At 34.8% G+C, this 17,207-nt stretch overlaps 1 protein-coding gene across 1 annotated transcript; it reads left to right on the plus strand.

Annotated features, from left to right (window-relative positions):
• Positions 1–495: 495 nt before the first annotated feature.
• On the plus strand, positions 496–16,494 carry LOC149540084 (sister chromatid cohesion 1 protein 3-like). Its single transcript, XM_089801281.1, has 13 exons — positions 496–1,078; positions 4,302–4,554; positions 4,667–4,758; positions 4,862–4,911; positions 5,216–5,286; positions 5,396–5,769; positions 6,006–6,129; positions 14,724–14,860; positions 14,965–15,386; positions 15,619–15,655; positions 15,819–15,924; positions 16,038–16,164; positions 16,320–16,494. Exons 1-13 carry the CDS (start codon positions 955–957, stop codon positions 16,416–16,418), a joined length of 2,016 nt encoding a protein of 671 aa, XP_089657407.1. The 5' UTR covers positions 496–954; the 3' UTR covers positions 16,419–16,494.
• The last annotated feature ends 713 nt before the right edge of the window (positions 16,495–17,207 follow it).

Genomic DNA, 17,207 nt, shown 5'->3' on the forward strand with positions numbered 1-17,207 from the left:
ATGATGCTAAGTGATTACATTGATGAAGAACTCAATACTTAGATTGTCATTAATGTCAATTGATTGATTTCGTATTATCAGTACATTAGTAGATATTGTTTGAATAAATAATGAGTTGCAGTATGTTTCTAAAGTTGTTATTTTAAAGTAAAACAATGTTATTTGTTGTGATGTTACATTTGTGCTCCCAACTTTACATATAAAAGAATTCAATCAATTATGTTTGATTAGCACAATTAAAAAATTAAGAAATTTAATTAAAAAATATATCTTGTATTTCTTGTATCAACAAAATATCCAAATTCAATTTAGATTGATATTAGATGTTACATGTGTCATTCAGAATGACCTTCCAGGTTACCTATGATAAATTAAATACCATATTTTTAAGCTATCCTACAAAACACATTATCCTTATAGGCTAATCGTTGCACTTACTAGTTAAAATTTTTTTTAATCATATATTATGGCATACGGCCACCAAATTCAGCCCTTAGTTTTTCTCGAGCCTCCTCCGAAGGAATGCGGTGGGATAGATTCTGCCCACGATCATGCGAAACAGGCATGACATAGCCAGCTTAACCAATAAACAAATCACACCCTTCTTGGCATTTGAAAAAACCATCCAACACTCGTCTAACAAGCCACGCACATTGTAAAAAACTAGACACGTCTCAAGTTTTAAGCGGGCGCGGGAAAACCCAAAATCACAGATGAGCGCCCCATTAAATTGAAAACAACACTCTGCTCCGGAGCTTCTGAAAGTTTAGCGGTTATTTTGCACCCCACCCACTCGAAAATTGATTGCCTTTCCAGCCGATTGTTTCTGTTTGTCTTTTTTTTCCCTTCTGTTATTTGAGATCTCGTTGGTTTTAGGTTCGAATCCAAGGAAGTGAAGTTCTTTTTGTTTTGGGCTACTGAATCGGAGGTCGAAGCACCTTCTGACTGTTCACAATGTTCTATTCACATTTTATATTGGCCAAGAAAGGCCCTCTGGGTACCGTGTGGATGGCTGCACATCTGGAGAGGAAGCTAAGAAAAAATCAGGTTACTGAGACCAATATCAGCGCTTCTGTCGGTATGTTTTCATTTTGAAGATAACTCTTTTGTGTTCCTGAAGAAAATGAAAATGTTTGTTGAGTTGGCGTTTTGAGATTGTTTGCTGTGTTCAAGAGAGTCAGATATTTGCCTTTGATGCTTGATGCCTTCTCCTTAAAGAATATGATATAGTCATTCAATTTCATATGGCTAGAGATATAAAAGGGAAACTCATGCAGGTTATGATAGAGCTGTGGAATGTTAAAACACCCACATCTTTTTTACACAAGAACTTGTATCCGCAACATTAAAGATTTCATACCTTGAAATTCCGATGATTACATATCCAATTGCTTTATACAACTCTATATGGTTCTAGACGGACCAAAATCCTGCTGATCACGGTAAATGTACTAGTCGCTGGAATGGCCACATGATTATATCATTGCAATTTCTGTTTATAATTTTCCGAATTTTATACCTTATAAATAAATCATGGGTTCTGAAACTTTGATGCTTCCTTGGCTTGAACGGTACGTGTTTTTTTGTAGTCATCTTAGGTGTGTATTACTTTTTAAGATATAAGGAGGATTCTTGGCGAAAATATTAATGTTGAAAAGAAAATTCAATGAACCTTTTGTACAAAAAAGAGGGTTTTCACGTTTAAGCCCTATTCTTATGCCAAATTTACTGTGATTGCGTTTTAGCCGAAAAGTGATTTGATTAATCTCATAAGGTTCTAGATATAAAACTCGTCTACGTCACTATAGGGCTGCGAACTACTGGAATGACTGTTTAGTTTATTATCTATGTAATCAAACATTGATTTTCTTACAGCAAAAATAAAATGTCCACTGCGGATGGTGAAAATCTGGCGGTTTCTTGCTAATTTTAAAAAAGTTGGTGATTAATATAATTGGTGAAACAGCATATGAATTGAAGCTGCCATCTATAAGTTAAAACTTCAAGTTGCACGTGTCATGCCTCAAATAGGCTATTGGACAACAAAGCATTCCTTTTACAGAATTGCCCTGTATGGATGCAGAAAGTAAGCTGATACTCATTCCAGAAACAGTTTTGCAACAGAGGAAAAATTGAGGAATAAGGTCATTTTTAAATATCTCATCAAATAGAGAAACTCGCCTTTGGAGGATGCAACGTGAGAAGGATAATATGTGCTTAAGCATCCTAGTCTACAAATGCTTGAGGACAAGCATTCTTTAGGCAAGATGTCCCCAACTCAAACCACGAGGCTTAATAGTGCACTGGCTATCTTTCCTTGGATCAACCAAGAGGAAAAGGACACAGAGCATCAGTGCGAAGTGTTGGAGTCCTTGGCTTATGTTCTATTCTATTCTTAAGTTGTGGGAATGTCTTTTTATGCAACTTAAGTTGACTCCTAACGTAAAGACTTGTTCCCCCACTTTTAAGTTTAATTACTTAAGAAACATGAGTTTTAAGTGATTTTATTAAGCATATGCCAAAAAGGTCAAGGGGATTTTGAACTTTAAGGAGCCAATTAGCTCATTTTTAGTGATTTTTCATTTTATTTGGACCATTGGACTGAGTTGGTAATGGATCAATTGTTGATGTTCAATCATCTTTTTGGGAGTCATCATTTAGCATTTTAGGGTTCCTTTGGAGTTCATTATGCGATCATTTGTTTCTCTATTACTGCCATAATCGTTGGCTTAAGGTCCGAAACCTTGATTATCCCTCGTTTAGGAGAGACATATAGGTTCTCCATTATAATAAGGTTCTGTTTTGTGGAAGGGTTTTGGTTTTTGATGCCCAATCACATCATTTTCAGAGCTACAATTCTTTATCATGTTTGGAGGCCATTTTGGAGTTGAGATTTAATGCATCATGATTAGATTTTGATAATCTACAACATGGTGTCTTCATGTGTCTGAACATCATGGAAGATAGCAACAAAATGTAGAACTGTTGGTTTTTTTGGAGTTTTGGCAGAGGCAGCTAGAATACGAATGACATTTTCTAGGGTATTTGTTTCAATTCTGCTTACCATTATAATTTATCATATTCAACTTAGAAAAATAAGAAAAACTCAATGTAAGTCATATCTGAAATATCTGGGCAGATTCAAAGTGTGATTAAAAAAAAAAACTTTTCTGTACTTGAATTGCTTAGGAACATATTCGAATTAGCATGAATATCACCTCAATAATCTGATACTGAATCTGAGTGTGTTGAAGAAATCTTATTGTAAATAAAATTTTAGAATTTTGTGTTCTATATTTTTGGAGATATTGTTACCTTTTATCTATATCTGTTCCTGTAATGCCTAGAAATGCCTAGAATTTTATTTGAATTAGCATGAAAATCACCTCAATAATTTGAGTCTGAATCTGAGTTTGTTGAACTTTGAAGAATCTTATTTAATAAAAATAAAATTTTAGAATTTTCTGTTCTATATTTTTGGAGATAGTGTTGTCTTTTATCTATATGTGTTTGGGGGTGTTACACTTTATTTTCTCTAGCCTCTAATTTGTTTTCAATTTTTAGTGCAATAAGCCTTTGTTAAATTGATAGCTTGATATCATCTCTTGATGCAAATTTGTAGATCTTTGTCAATATATGATAGTCATCGTCAAATTTAAGATTTAAACCTCTCTGAATTGATTTTGTTCTTAGCTTGTTTGAAGGATCTTACTGATGCTGATAAAAATAAGGTGGCCATTCTTTATTTGCTATTGGGAGTGCCATGCTTTGAGTGTAAGGCAGGACTCACTTTCACAAATAAGCTTCTCATTTTAAATAGCTATAATGTGGTCTTGCTTTCAGAGTTCAACCCCACTAATTTATTTTAAATCCTTTCATTATTATACTGAGATAATTGATGGTCGTGTAATATACACATGTATATATCAAATTTGAGGCTCATCCTTTTGCTTGAATATCTGACATAGAAGCAGGGTTCTTCCAGTGTTTAGATCAAGAATTTCTTATACAGATGCAGAACGCTACTTTTGTTGTATGTTGTTCAATTTCTTTTATTGATAGTGTAAATTACCTTAAATTTATTTGTCTGGCTTAACCAAATTTTAAATTAGTTAAAACTGCTTAAGAGGTATATAATATTGTTATATCTTATTTGAATGCTCATAAAAAAATGAAAATGATGTCATAATATTTCTTGATTGTCTACTCAATGGCTAAGATTATTTTAATGGTATTTCTTCTTATTTATCTCTTGATGGAAATCTTGATGGTTCTCTTGTGAATAATTACTGATGTCATAGATTCCATCATTTATCCGGAAGTTCCCATTGCTCTTCGACTATCAGGGCACCTTTTGCTGGGTGTGGTTCGGATATATTCGAGGAAAGTAAATTATCTCTATCAAGACTGCAGTGAAGCTTTAGTAAAGCTAAAACAAGCATTTACTTCAGTACAAGTGGATCTACCACCTGGAGCTGCTACTGCACCATTTAATTCAATCACTTTGCCTGAGACGTTTGAATTTGATGACATAGAGGAAGAATTGAGATATGGGTAAATGTTTTTTCAAGTCCTTAGATAAGATAGAACTCGTATTTGATACACAGTTCCTGTTGTTGGAGTAAATATTAGCAACATATTCAGTCTTCACATATTTATAATGCAGACAGATAGAAATGCATGTTACAACCCATGATCAGATAACGCTAAATGAGTGGCGTCAAGATTTTGCTGGCAGACCTCATCCTGGGATTAATGGTAAGCTCTTGAATAGTTTGTTTGTTCTTTTATCTTTTTTAAGGTTGTTCAAAATCTTGTGGTTAAATGCATTGTAGGTAATGGAATGTTCTTGTAAATTCAGAGCAGGTTCCAGGTGGAGTGGATCCTTTTACAATGGTCTATTTAGATGAGGTTTGATCTTCATTTTCTGATGCAAATTGCCTGAATATTTCTGTATGATCACTTCTTTCCTCTGATGTTGGAATGCTTCTGTTGCACCAATGAGAAGAACATAGACTTGCACTCTCTCCCAGTATCTGCAATGTATTTGTCAAACTTTTTATAGTTTAAGAAAGTTTTGGGTTCTCCTTTCCAGTTAGGATTGTATTCTCATGTATTAAAAAAAATCCTTTAAAAAGAAGTAAATTTTCTGGAAGCTTCGTTTTCTGACGTGTACCGTAAAGCAAAGTCCTAATATATTGTGTTTTCTTTGCAGGAAGTGCAAAGAAACAAAACACCTGCTCAGTCTGAGTTTCCACGTTCTGTTCTACCATCCCGCGAGGAAGAGTATGGTCCATCTGAATTCAAGCTGCATTTTGTTTTCTCTTCATTCAATTTATATGATGGGTAGAACTTTACAAGGTTCATAGTTTATACTGACACAATTCTTATCCAGTGTTCTTCCACCTCTTCCAATGGATGATACTCTGGGCTTCGGTCAAATGGATATGGAGATTGATGGCTTGGAACATACTGCTGGAGGACTCAGGGAAGAAGTGCCTCTTGAAAACATCTCAGAACGTGAAACACTCCGATCTGCGGTGGCAGTTCCACAGGAAGAACCATTTATCACAGGATTAGGAGAGCTGGAGAAGGGTACTGATGTTGGTGATGAGACTGAAACTAGTAAAATGGAGGAATCTGGGGTTCCTCTTGTAGAAGAGACTCCAGTGATGGGAGGGGCAAGCCGAAGATTTGGTCAGGGTCAAACACCACATAGCAGAACTCCAAGCGAAATTTCTGGCGATGAAGACCTGATAGCTGTTTTAGGTGGGTGTCCCTAGTATAACTATTCAATTTGCTTCAATTTGCCATTCTGTTTGGATATGTTCTTGCAGAGGCCTAATGCATATTTTTTGATTGAAAGAATTGTTTCAAGGATGAAATGTGATGTTACCCGTTGCTTCTAACTATTATTTGTCCTCATATATCCTTATTTTTGTAAAGCCTTCTTATAGATAACACATTCTGATAAGGTTTCATGGGCATTTGGTTGTTGCAAGCAGGTGGAACATCTCCAGGATTGACAGTTATGCCCACTCCTACTAAGACTCCAGCCGAGCAAGAAAGGAAGAGAAGACCAAGAAAGAGGAAGCAGTTATTTGATGAATCTATTGTTTTGTCAAATGAGTGAGTATTTCAAAGTGTTTTAGTTTCTAATCATAATCTGTTGTTCTATTCTAAACTGGTGTATATGTGTAATCATTGAAAAGTTGCGATGGTAATTTAGACATGTGAGAAAACCAACCCAGCAAGGGCTGCCAAGAAGAATTTTTCTACCCAATATGGGAGCACAAGCCTATAAGGTTGAAACCTCTTTGGCTAAGAACGAAGGATTTAAGCTTATCCATTCTGCTAAATTTGGCTGGGTCATGATCTCGGTCTGATTCCTAGGATGTTGGTTCCTTGCACTCAGCAAGACTTGATCCCTGGAGGGTTCATTTGGAACCATTCAACTTTACTAGTAGACGAAGGGCACATCGATGCCATGAGAAATATTAAAGATTGCAAACTGCTGGTAAATGTTGAAGTGATCATCCAGGATCCTCAATCTGCGACACCAACTAACTACTACAAAGACAAGAAAGAAACAACAACAAAAGATGGTATCCACCAAACAAGCTTACAATCTAAGCTTGTAGATGATTAGATTATTTATGATGCAAAAGCAACCTTTATATAGGCAATGCAAGGCAAAGAATCAGACAAGATCACGTGTCATAATCTTATGACTTGAGATGTAATGTCCCTTTTCTAATCTGCCCTAGAAGTTGCCCACTATAAGAATACTATTGCCCTTAATCTCTCCTTGGCTCTAGGAATGCAACTTTCTGAAAGATACTATTTTCTTCCTGTAATTGGGTATTCTTCCTCTGCTATTCCATGTTAGATTTAATGTGTTAGATTGCTAGAATATGATTACTGTCTGTTATTTGATGCCACTGTAGTCAGATTGCTGCATTTTAACTGTTATTTTTTTATTTTCTTCTTTTCCTTCTTCCTGGTCGATGATGCCCTGATTGAATGATTGTAGATGCTTTCATGTATCTTGTGATCCATCACATTACAAAGACATGACTCATCCCCATCCATAATCACCTCTTTTACAAAATTGTACCGCTTTATTATTACTAATTGCTGATCTGATTATTAATGCTAAAGACACCATCATATTAAGTTAGTCAAGTTATTAATTTCCTTTATATTCATGGGTTGTCATTGATTAGACATAATCACTGTTTAGTTATTATTGTGACTCTTCAGGTATCAATTAGTTGTTTGATAAGATCTTCCCTTAATTGATGTCTATAGTTAATACTCTCCATCTAAGTCACATGATACTCCGAATTTCATCCATGAAGTTCGGATTTCAGTGAATATTTACCCTTTCAAAAATTCATTCGAATTTTATGATATTTAATATAATATTGTTATTTATAATAATATTATTTTATTTTGATATAATATTGATTTATTTAGTGTAATTATTTGTAAATGATAATTAAACTTATGATCAGACTGTTATGGTTATGACTTGATTTCAGATTTGAAGGATACTAATCTATATACTTTGCTTGCAGGTGCTAATCAATATAGAATGAATATAAATCAATTCAGTTTTGAACACTGAATGCAAAGTCTGAATGTGTTTTGATCACTGTACAGCAGTCCTGATCTGAAGAGATATAATCATTTATTGATTTCAATGATTTATCTCTTGGCTTTTGTCCCTATATATATTCACATCAACAGACTTGAGTTAAACGGACATGTCTATTCATTACAAGTCTCTCTATGAAAAGACACGGACACATATTAAGCCTTAAAAGTCCCGATCCCAATCAGGAAAGTTTAGTTATTAAACAAATCACTAATATATCCTCCAACTTGTCTTGAGTAATGGATCATTTACTCGAGCCATTCTGAAGAGCACATGATTGATATTTGATCAGGGATTTACTGTCAGATCTGAGAGATAGATAAATCTGATTACTCAGATTTTCATACATAGAGTGATATGGATAATATCAGTCTAATGCGAGTTAATTGTAATGTCTATGCATATGTGTGTGTATGCATGTATATTGGTTCACATGGTGAATTGGTATAACTATACATACATGCACACAAATGTGCATACCATTGCCATTATTGGTATATCCTTGGATTCCGACTGATGCTATCATATCTTAAAACTCCCTCTTAGCTGAGGAAGATAACTAAGTATGAACCAGTTTAGATATCACTTTAAAGTTCCAAATTCAGTTTCTATATTCTTTCCAAAATAGGGAAATGGTAATATGCAGAATATGAATACTCGGATAGATAACTTCAGGAAAGAACAAAAAAGAACATACGGACATACATTAAAACATGTATTTTAATCCTCCGTGTTACTATCCCCTAATGAACTTGGAATGGCTTGGAAATATCATATGATTATATTAGAAGTTAAATCCAGAGGCGTAACTACTGATGTAAACGAGATGCAAATACAAATTAGATAAGGGAACCTGATACTGGAATGATGAGGTTTGTCTTCTAAGCAACCACGGCTGGTAGTACACGTACAGAGGGATCCCTTGACTGCCGTAGAGGACTGGATTGCTGGGGTAGTTGCCAGCACTCGTGTAATGGCTGAGAACTCTTGAAAATCCCTGCGGCCTCCCACAATGTCCCTGCAACCTGTTACTGACTTATCACACCCGCGGTTTATGGTCTGCTATCCACGGTAGGGGAGTGTCCAGACTCCAAACACATCAACCGAGCTCCCTTTCTGCCATGCGATTTGATACAGCCAGCTTCCTTTTTGCTGTGAGAAGGATAAATACCTGATATCCTGAACACCATGCCACTGTCCAGTCTATTTCGTTTGATGCTCACACTGCTGTTGAACCCTTATGGTTATACTGTTAACGGCTGGGCCTGTACTGAAGTTCAATCATGCTAACTCCCATTATTATCAGAATTTCATAAACTATTACTACTTGTAAATGAACTTACTCCTTGGAAGCAGATTCCAAATAGCAGTGACGTCTCATTATGCACTCCACTTCTGAAGATGAATAAGTCTCTGATGGGAGGCTGGGGCTACATCCAACTCCTCACACTGCCTTAAGGGGTTCATCCTCAAAGCAACCAGTCACATTTAAGCAACCTTTGGTATTTTGAATAATATCATATTTTCATGGTGTCAATCCCAAGGAAGCTCATTGCTTTTATAACCTCGATATGAGGGGAAGTACAAACAACTAGGCAATGTGGGATAAAAACTATTTTTGTCTTTTAGTCACTTAAGTTACTTTTGTTATAAAATAACTTTAGGTCATAAACTAACTTTATAAATCCACCTTATAAAATAAAGTGACTTAACTATAGAAACGCTCCTCAACTTAAATATTTCCCCAACGAAACCAATTAAACTCCTGTGACTGGTTGGCATCCTCAAGATTAATGCCGTTAGCCTATCCAAATGGAAAGATAGATCAACAAGGCGCCCATAGGGCCTAGCACGGAGAAGGGGACATTACAATCACCTAACATGTGTTATCAAGGAGTATACATATCATCAAGTCACATGACATTCGTATATCCTAGTTATGGTATATGCACCGACATAATGTCGCATGATGTCTACCATAACATATCATGGCATGTCCATGGATATTACGTCACATAATATCCACCATGATAATCTCATTAAGAACATATTGATACACAACTGATATCAAGTCAGCATGATATCTATCAATAAGTCCAAGAGATATCAACTATCAAGACATTTTAATGAATACCAAGTTATCATGATAGTCAACTTTGTAAAGTCGTCACCTCACAATGTTGAATACAAGTGCATATTATTAGAAAGATCACCACCTTTCAGTAATGTACATAACATGGCCCATAAAGTCGTAGTCACACATATGACAATAAAATATTTTACATGGAGACACCACAAATTCTCTTACGTGGTGTTGTCATGACGTCACACACATGAAATCCACCATGAGTCATATCAGAGGGTAGATCCACTATGGCTCAATCCAAAGGGTGAAAACAATGGCTTTTCACTTCAAATTTCTCTCTCAAAGGAAGGACTATGCAAGGATACAAAATAATAGATCACTGATGTTGAAGTTCCTTTTCAACTAAAATTTCATTCTCCAACATATCAAGCTTGCCCTAGAAGTACATGAAACTTTTCTAGCATGAGGCTTGGTGAGAATATCAGTTGTTTGTACTTTAGTGATAATGTACTTCATCTGAAAGGAACCATCTCGACATATTGTTCTACTCTTTCTGATAGAAAATCATTGGATGTCAATAGATGTAGATCCTTAAGCTGCTCCCTCTATTGCAGAGGCAAGTCCTGTTCGTATAAATCCAATCATGAACATATCTTGTTCCACGAGACTTATCATAGGCACATGATCTATTAGTTTAGTAATCACAATATTGTTTACAAGAGCAACTTCCCATACACAAATGTACCTGTCGGATTCCATAGTAACATGCGTGAATGTAATAAATTTTGAAGTTATCTTAAGGCTTAGCAACACCAAACATTCAGGGTAATGTGGCTTCCATCTGAAGCTTTAAACACAAGCATCAATTGAGCATTCAACCTCCTTGTTCAAGGTTGCCTTAGGTGGATTCGCTAGACTCCCTCTGAATGTTATAAACATTTCAGCAAGAGATAACAAATATTTAATAAACTAAATGATCCCAAAGGGAAATACCAAAGATAGAAGTATACAATATTTACTGTCCTAATGTTATAGCATGAATTTACTACATATGGCATTCATGAACATTATGAAATACTTATCTCTTTGTGTGTGATACTCCTTGTTAATTCATATCAAGCTCACATCAGTATGTTTAGCATGTCATATCATGTATGTTCAACAATTTTGGTACTGATGAAGTCAAACCCATTGTACTGAACCCTTATACTAAGGAAGTTGTCCAGACAAAGTCTACAACAGAGAACAGTAGTTGTTTTCCATATCAATGATGAATCTATGTCCAAAATCGTGCTCCCTTAGTATACCAAAAGATGGTGTTTCAGCATGATAGATATAAATATCTTTCATCTCAAAATTTCTATCATAAATCTCACAAATATAGTATTGATGTTTCGTCGAGCATTTTGATGATTGTCTCAGACTGAAGGCTTCAACATGAGTATTCACTGATTTCTATAGTGGCATTAAGTCAACCACCATACATTCACCAGTCAAATAGCTAAGTGCCGCTCAATACTTCAATTATATATTTTGTCATTAGCAAACCATGATAAAGACAGATGTAAGCATGTCTATATTTCCAGAATTTACCAATAATGTGTTTGGATAGTTCCAACTGGTTATGCTTCAAATTTACACACAGATGGAATCTCAGAAATCAATCTCTGCAAAAGGAATGATTATTCAGAAGACACATTTTCACATTCAAATATTTCTAAATTTCTTTCCTTTGTTGTGAGCGGCTAAATAGAGATGCCAATCTTGTAACTTCACCCATATTCACCCGATGTTTAGAGAAAGAAATCAACTGTATATCATATATCAGTTTGTAAAAAAATATTGATTTGGAGGATGAGGTTTCCAGATTGCTTGTGTCTCTTAATAATTAGTTTCTTAAGTACAACACACAGGAGTAGGTATTCAGCATAATGAAATGTAAGAATTCACACAATGAGGGCATTCACGTCCGGAGAATAATTCTCAGCATGTAACCTGAAGCTTTCAGATATAAAACTGATCACCATCTGTAATCACATATATAGAGATTGCCATTATAAGAAAACCCTATAATCAAGCCAAATCCATGCTTAGAATGCTTTGATATTTATTATGCCAGATATAAATATTATATGCCTTTTAAAAAATCTTGTGAAAATTTTCTCTTCAATAATAGTGGAGATTCCACAATTTGATAAAGTCTATTGAACCTTTTCCAGACTGAGTTCACCCAGCAAGAAAATGATTCTCGTGACTATTATTAACCCAGGAAGCTCTAATATCTATCTCCAGAGTTATTCATATCATCACACAATAATAATCATTGGTCTCCTTCCCAAAGGACTCGAATGAATAAAACTAAACTCCAGGATTAAACACTGGTACAAAAAATTCTATTGTTAGGCATGACCATCTTCTCTTGGTTTACTTTTCAATTGGCTTTCAACATTCACTTAGGATATATCCCTGTAGGTCAATCTGATAGTAGATGAATATTGTTGTAGATAAGTATCTCACTGTATGTATATAAACCCTTGACTATATGTTCAATCTGCTTCAATAGATAGCATCGATCTTCAAGGATATATGTCTTATGTATAATGTCTGCTTTTATATCAGAATGCAATATATGTTATAGTCTCCTGTATGTAATCTGTGATTACTATTTTCTGCAATAAATATTATGGTTGCTGTGTATGTATTGTATATTGTCTTTGATGTTCTGATCTGCACTTTGCTAAATATAGGATCACTGCAGTTATGTATATTGATCTGCAGTGTATCAATTAATCTCCAATGTGTAATGACATCTTCGGTGTTGATATCCATGAAGAAGAAAGTAATGTTGATTATGAAATGGAAGGCTTCTAATAACCTTTACCGTCTGATCTTCTTCCCAGGCTTTGCTCTGATACCATATAAATGATAATTAAACTTATGATCAGTCTGTTATGGTTGTCTTGATTTCAGATTTGATGGATACTAATCTATGATTCTATATACTTTGCTTGCAGGTGCTAATCAATATAGAATGGATATGAATCAATTCAATTCTGAACATTGAACACAAAGTCTGAATCTGTTTTGATCACTGTACCGCAGTCTTGATCTGAAGAGATATAATCATTTAATGATTTCAATGGTTTATCCCTTGGCTTTGGTCCCTATATATATTCACATCAAGAGACATGAGTTAGATGGACATGTCTATTCATTACAAGTCTCTCTAGGAAAAGACATGAAATTATATCAAGAACTTCCTTAAAAGTCCCGATCCTAATTGGGATAGTTTAGTAATTACACTAATCATTAATATTTCCCCCGATCTGTCTCGAGTAATGAATCATTTACTCGATCCATTCTGAAGAGTAATGATCGATATTTGATCAGGGATTTACTTCCTGATCCAAGAGATAGATAAATCTGATCGCTCAGATTTTCATACTTAAAGTGATATGTATAATATCAGTTTAATGCAAGGATGATCTCACAGAAATTTATGGCAAGTTAATTTAATGTCTATGCATGTGTGTGTATGCATGTATATCAGTTCACATGGTGAACTAGTATACATACATGCACACCTGTGTGCATACCATTGCCAATGTTGGTATATCCTTGGATTCTGACTGACGCTATTATATCTTAATATTATTTAGCAATGTCAAACTATTTTGACGATATATTACTTATATTAAAATAAAAATAAAAATTTCTAAGTTAAATTTAATGTTGATTTTTTTTCCAAATTTTTACCCTTTCGAATTTCATCTGAATATTTATTCTTCTGAATTTCATGATTGACAAACTCGAATTTGGTGTGAACAAATTGTTCACCCAGTGGGTCCTATTCACAAATTTACTTTGATCCTATGAATCTTTCTAGAAGTCTTAGTTTTCTTGATGAGATCTTTTCTAATTTACTTCTTGTGTCCTCAGGCATCTAGTATTTGCTTTTGTTAATTGTCTCATGTCATATCCCCAAGTTGATATCATAATTGAGATATTCCCATCCTGACAACTAGGAGATCAATTTGGTGAAATCTCTAAAGAGAGAAAATTTCAAAATATGTCAAAATTTCATTGGCTACAAAACGTGATATGGAAGTTGAGCAAGCGTACATGGTCATGTTCAGATGTAAGACTATGCATGACCATAGTCAACGGAAACTTAACTATTATTATGTATACATCTATTATAATAGAATCAACAAGGTATTTACGTAGATATGACCATGGGTAAGTCATGAAGTAACATATCAGCAATTATAACAATGGGAATGGTGTCAACTAAAATTAGTACTAAGAACCAATATTAAGAGTAAACCAACATAAGTCTGTTGGCAATGATAAAATATCAGAAGAAGAAAGAAATATGGAAGACTAAGAATAGTGACAGGAATCGCCTTTGCTTCCATATAATAATAAAGACCAGAGATGCAAGGATATCAATAGGGAGGTCGACTTGTATCAGTGAAGTCAGCCAAAAACAGTATCAATTTAATAAGGATCACAGTTATTTAGTAATATGTAGTAAATACTAAATAGTGGTAATATGTAGTAAATACTGTTGATATTCATGCTCTCCATATTCATTAAGTTAGGAATGCTTTTTAACTTTGACAGATATCAACTACATATCAGGTTGCAAAGTTTGATCCCTGAGAATACTGTTTGCTCTGTAAGATGCAGGATATAAGCACGGTCAAATGAAATATCAATATGATTTTATTTAGGATTTTCTTAGTTATGTTTTAGTTCATCTTTAGTCACTTTCTTGCGATCCTCCTTCAGCATGATAAGTGGAATAAAATGACGAACTCCAATAATTGACATTGCCTGAAAATAGGATCTAGATACACAGCTTAGTGTATGTTTAAGTTGATTTCTTGATGTTTGAGTACATATGATAAAATTTTAGCCTTACCTATTACAGGCAGGAGTTTCATTTCATTTACTCAATGCTGAAATTTACAGGTTCATGAAGAGGCAGTTAGAATATACAGATGATATTTGTCGCATACGTAGGAAGGTTTTCTGCTCTGCCCAGGAGGCATGGAACGAATACAGAAGCTCTCACTTACAACAAATCTTCTCAGAACCTTCTGTTCCTGGTAAGATTATTTTTTATAGTGTGACAGCTTATGAAACATCACATACTTCCAATTGTGGTTAACAAATGTTGACATTATGTTTTCCATTCTAATTGCTGTTTCAGGCATGTCAGTTCATCTTCAAGAGATTTTTAAGAAAGCTTTTACAGCCAAGGGAGTAAAAGTTGCTTTTGCAGAGACTCCAACAAAAGGCTTTAAGAATGGGGCAGAGGAGCCACTAGAATCTCCCGAGGCATCTGACATAGAGATGGCTCGCTTTGCACCACCTGAAGTTGAGGCCTTTCCAGATGTAGGATTTGAAACTGCTGGTCAGATGGAAGAGCCTACTTACCCAGCCAATGAAGAGGTTGAGTTAGATACTCAAATACCAGAAGTATTGGTGCCAGAAAATGTGGTTGAACTTGAGCAGGCAACTACAGCTGAACACGAGCAATTTGCAACACCCAGTCAATATGGTGGAAGTGATGCACCAATTGAAGAGGCAACTAGTGTTGGGCTTACCGTTTGTGAGAAAGAAGATGGCCAGGTTAGTCTTTGTATGCTAAACTTCCGAATGCATTTTTAGATACTGCAAGATGGTTTGACAAAGCTCTTGTGCCCATTGACTTTTCTTTATCCTATGTGAATGCTAGTTGAGAAGATTTCCATTTTCCCATCTGGTATGAAATACAGATATTATAATGTCTGTATTGTCACCTTTATATTTTATTTTTGACTTCAAACACCATTGGTCCTGAAATGTCTGTATAATTTTGCAGGGCCTAGAATTTCTCGAAGAAGATTCTAGACATGCTGGTGAGTTTTTTATCTCCTTTCTATGCTTTAATGCATTCTAAGATTACTTATGAAAGGTTTTTGATCTTGATCAATGAATACATACCACTATTGACCTGTCACGTTGGTGGTGATTGCTTCATGAATTTGAGAGGGTAGTTTAATTATTTTCATTTTGGTCCAGCTGTTATTGTACAAGGTGAAGAAGAATTCAACGAGGATTCAGGTGTCGGTGATGCAGGGAGTGGTCAGAAGACTGATGATACAAGTGGCTGGTCAGTGCGGACAAGGTTGGTGCAACGTGCTTTTTAAGTTTTTAGGACTGTTCTTTTTTCTTGCCAATTCTTCTGGAATTTTCATGTTGGTGAGATATGATTTTAGAGGGCATTCTGGTTTGATGCAGGGCTGTAGCACAATATTTGAGAGCAGCTTTTCTAAAACTGAGTGCTAAAGAGAGAATACTCAATCTCAGTGAAATGCTTGCTGGGAGAACACGTAAAGAATCTGCTAGAATGTTCTTTGAAATACTGGTAATTCTTCCATTCCTGCTTTGCTTGCGGAATAGCCGTCTCTACAGTCAGTGTGCTGGATATGTCTATGATGCTCATTTTGATTGTGGTTTTTGCCTACATTTTTGTGTTCCTATTTGTGTGCAAGTTATATGTTGTGATCTTGATGTTTGCAGACATTGAAGAGCAAAGAATACCTTGAAGTGAACCAAGAAGAACCGTATGCAGATGTTTATTTGTTACCGACAGCCAAGCTTATGAAAGCCAAGTTCTGAGATATGTTCTGTAAAAGTTCTGCCAGTGTAACATGTTCTTGTTTATAAATGAATTCAAGGCAATTTTTTCATTCAATATTGGCTAGTTCATTCAAATTTCTTTCGCTGCAGTTGTGACGTCGCTTTTTCCCTTAGCATGCCGATAAATTAAAAATAAAAGGGCCAAAGCATTAAGTTAATAAAGGGGATTAAATGTTTAATAAAATGAAAGGTAGACAAATAGTTATGGCAATATGAATTTAATTATTCATTATAAATTATTAAGAAGAGGCCAACTTTAGTTATTCGTTGAAGTCTTTATTAGGTCATTGGGTGATCCATTAAATGCGAGGCAAATATTATTGACCTAAGTTAAATAATGGATTTAGAAGAAAGAAATATATAGTTTTTTGGTTGAAGAATTTTTTTTCGAGAAGATTTGATTGAGGTTAGGAGTCTCATTTTATTATGATATTCTCCATCCACTTCTTAAGATATTAGTAGGTTGGATGAAAACCCAACATTACTTGAGAGGGGTTCACTCTAGGTTCATCCTTGAGCAGATTTGTATAATTTTGAATAGATTTTTGGAGAAAAAATTATGCATGTTCTAGCATTGTAACTACAATATATTTGATAAAGAGCTTTGTATTTTTTTTTATATCAATAGATTTGTGTTTGTAATTACTTATTTTGTTGAAAATCTATGTTGTTTCCTAGGTTTGTTGTTTTGTGATGGAACCAAGCAAAATGTGACAAAAATTGAAAACTTAAAATATATTTGAAATAACATTGTAGTTTGAGTTATTT

The sequence above is a fragment of the Cupressus sempervirens genome, chromosome 9, assembly GCF_028749045.1.
Source record: "Cupressus sempervirens isolate cs-2001-9-10 chromosome 9, ASM2874904v1, whole genome shotgun sequence".
NCBI lineage: Eukaryota > Viridiplantae > Streptophyta > Pinopsida > Cupressales > Cupressaceae > Cupressus > Cupressus sempervirens.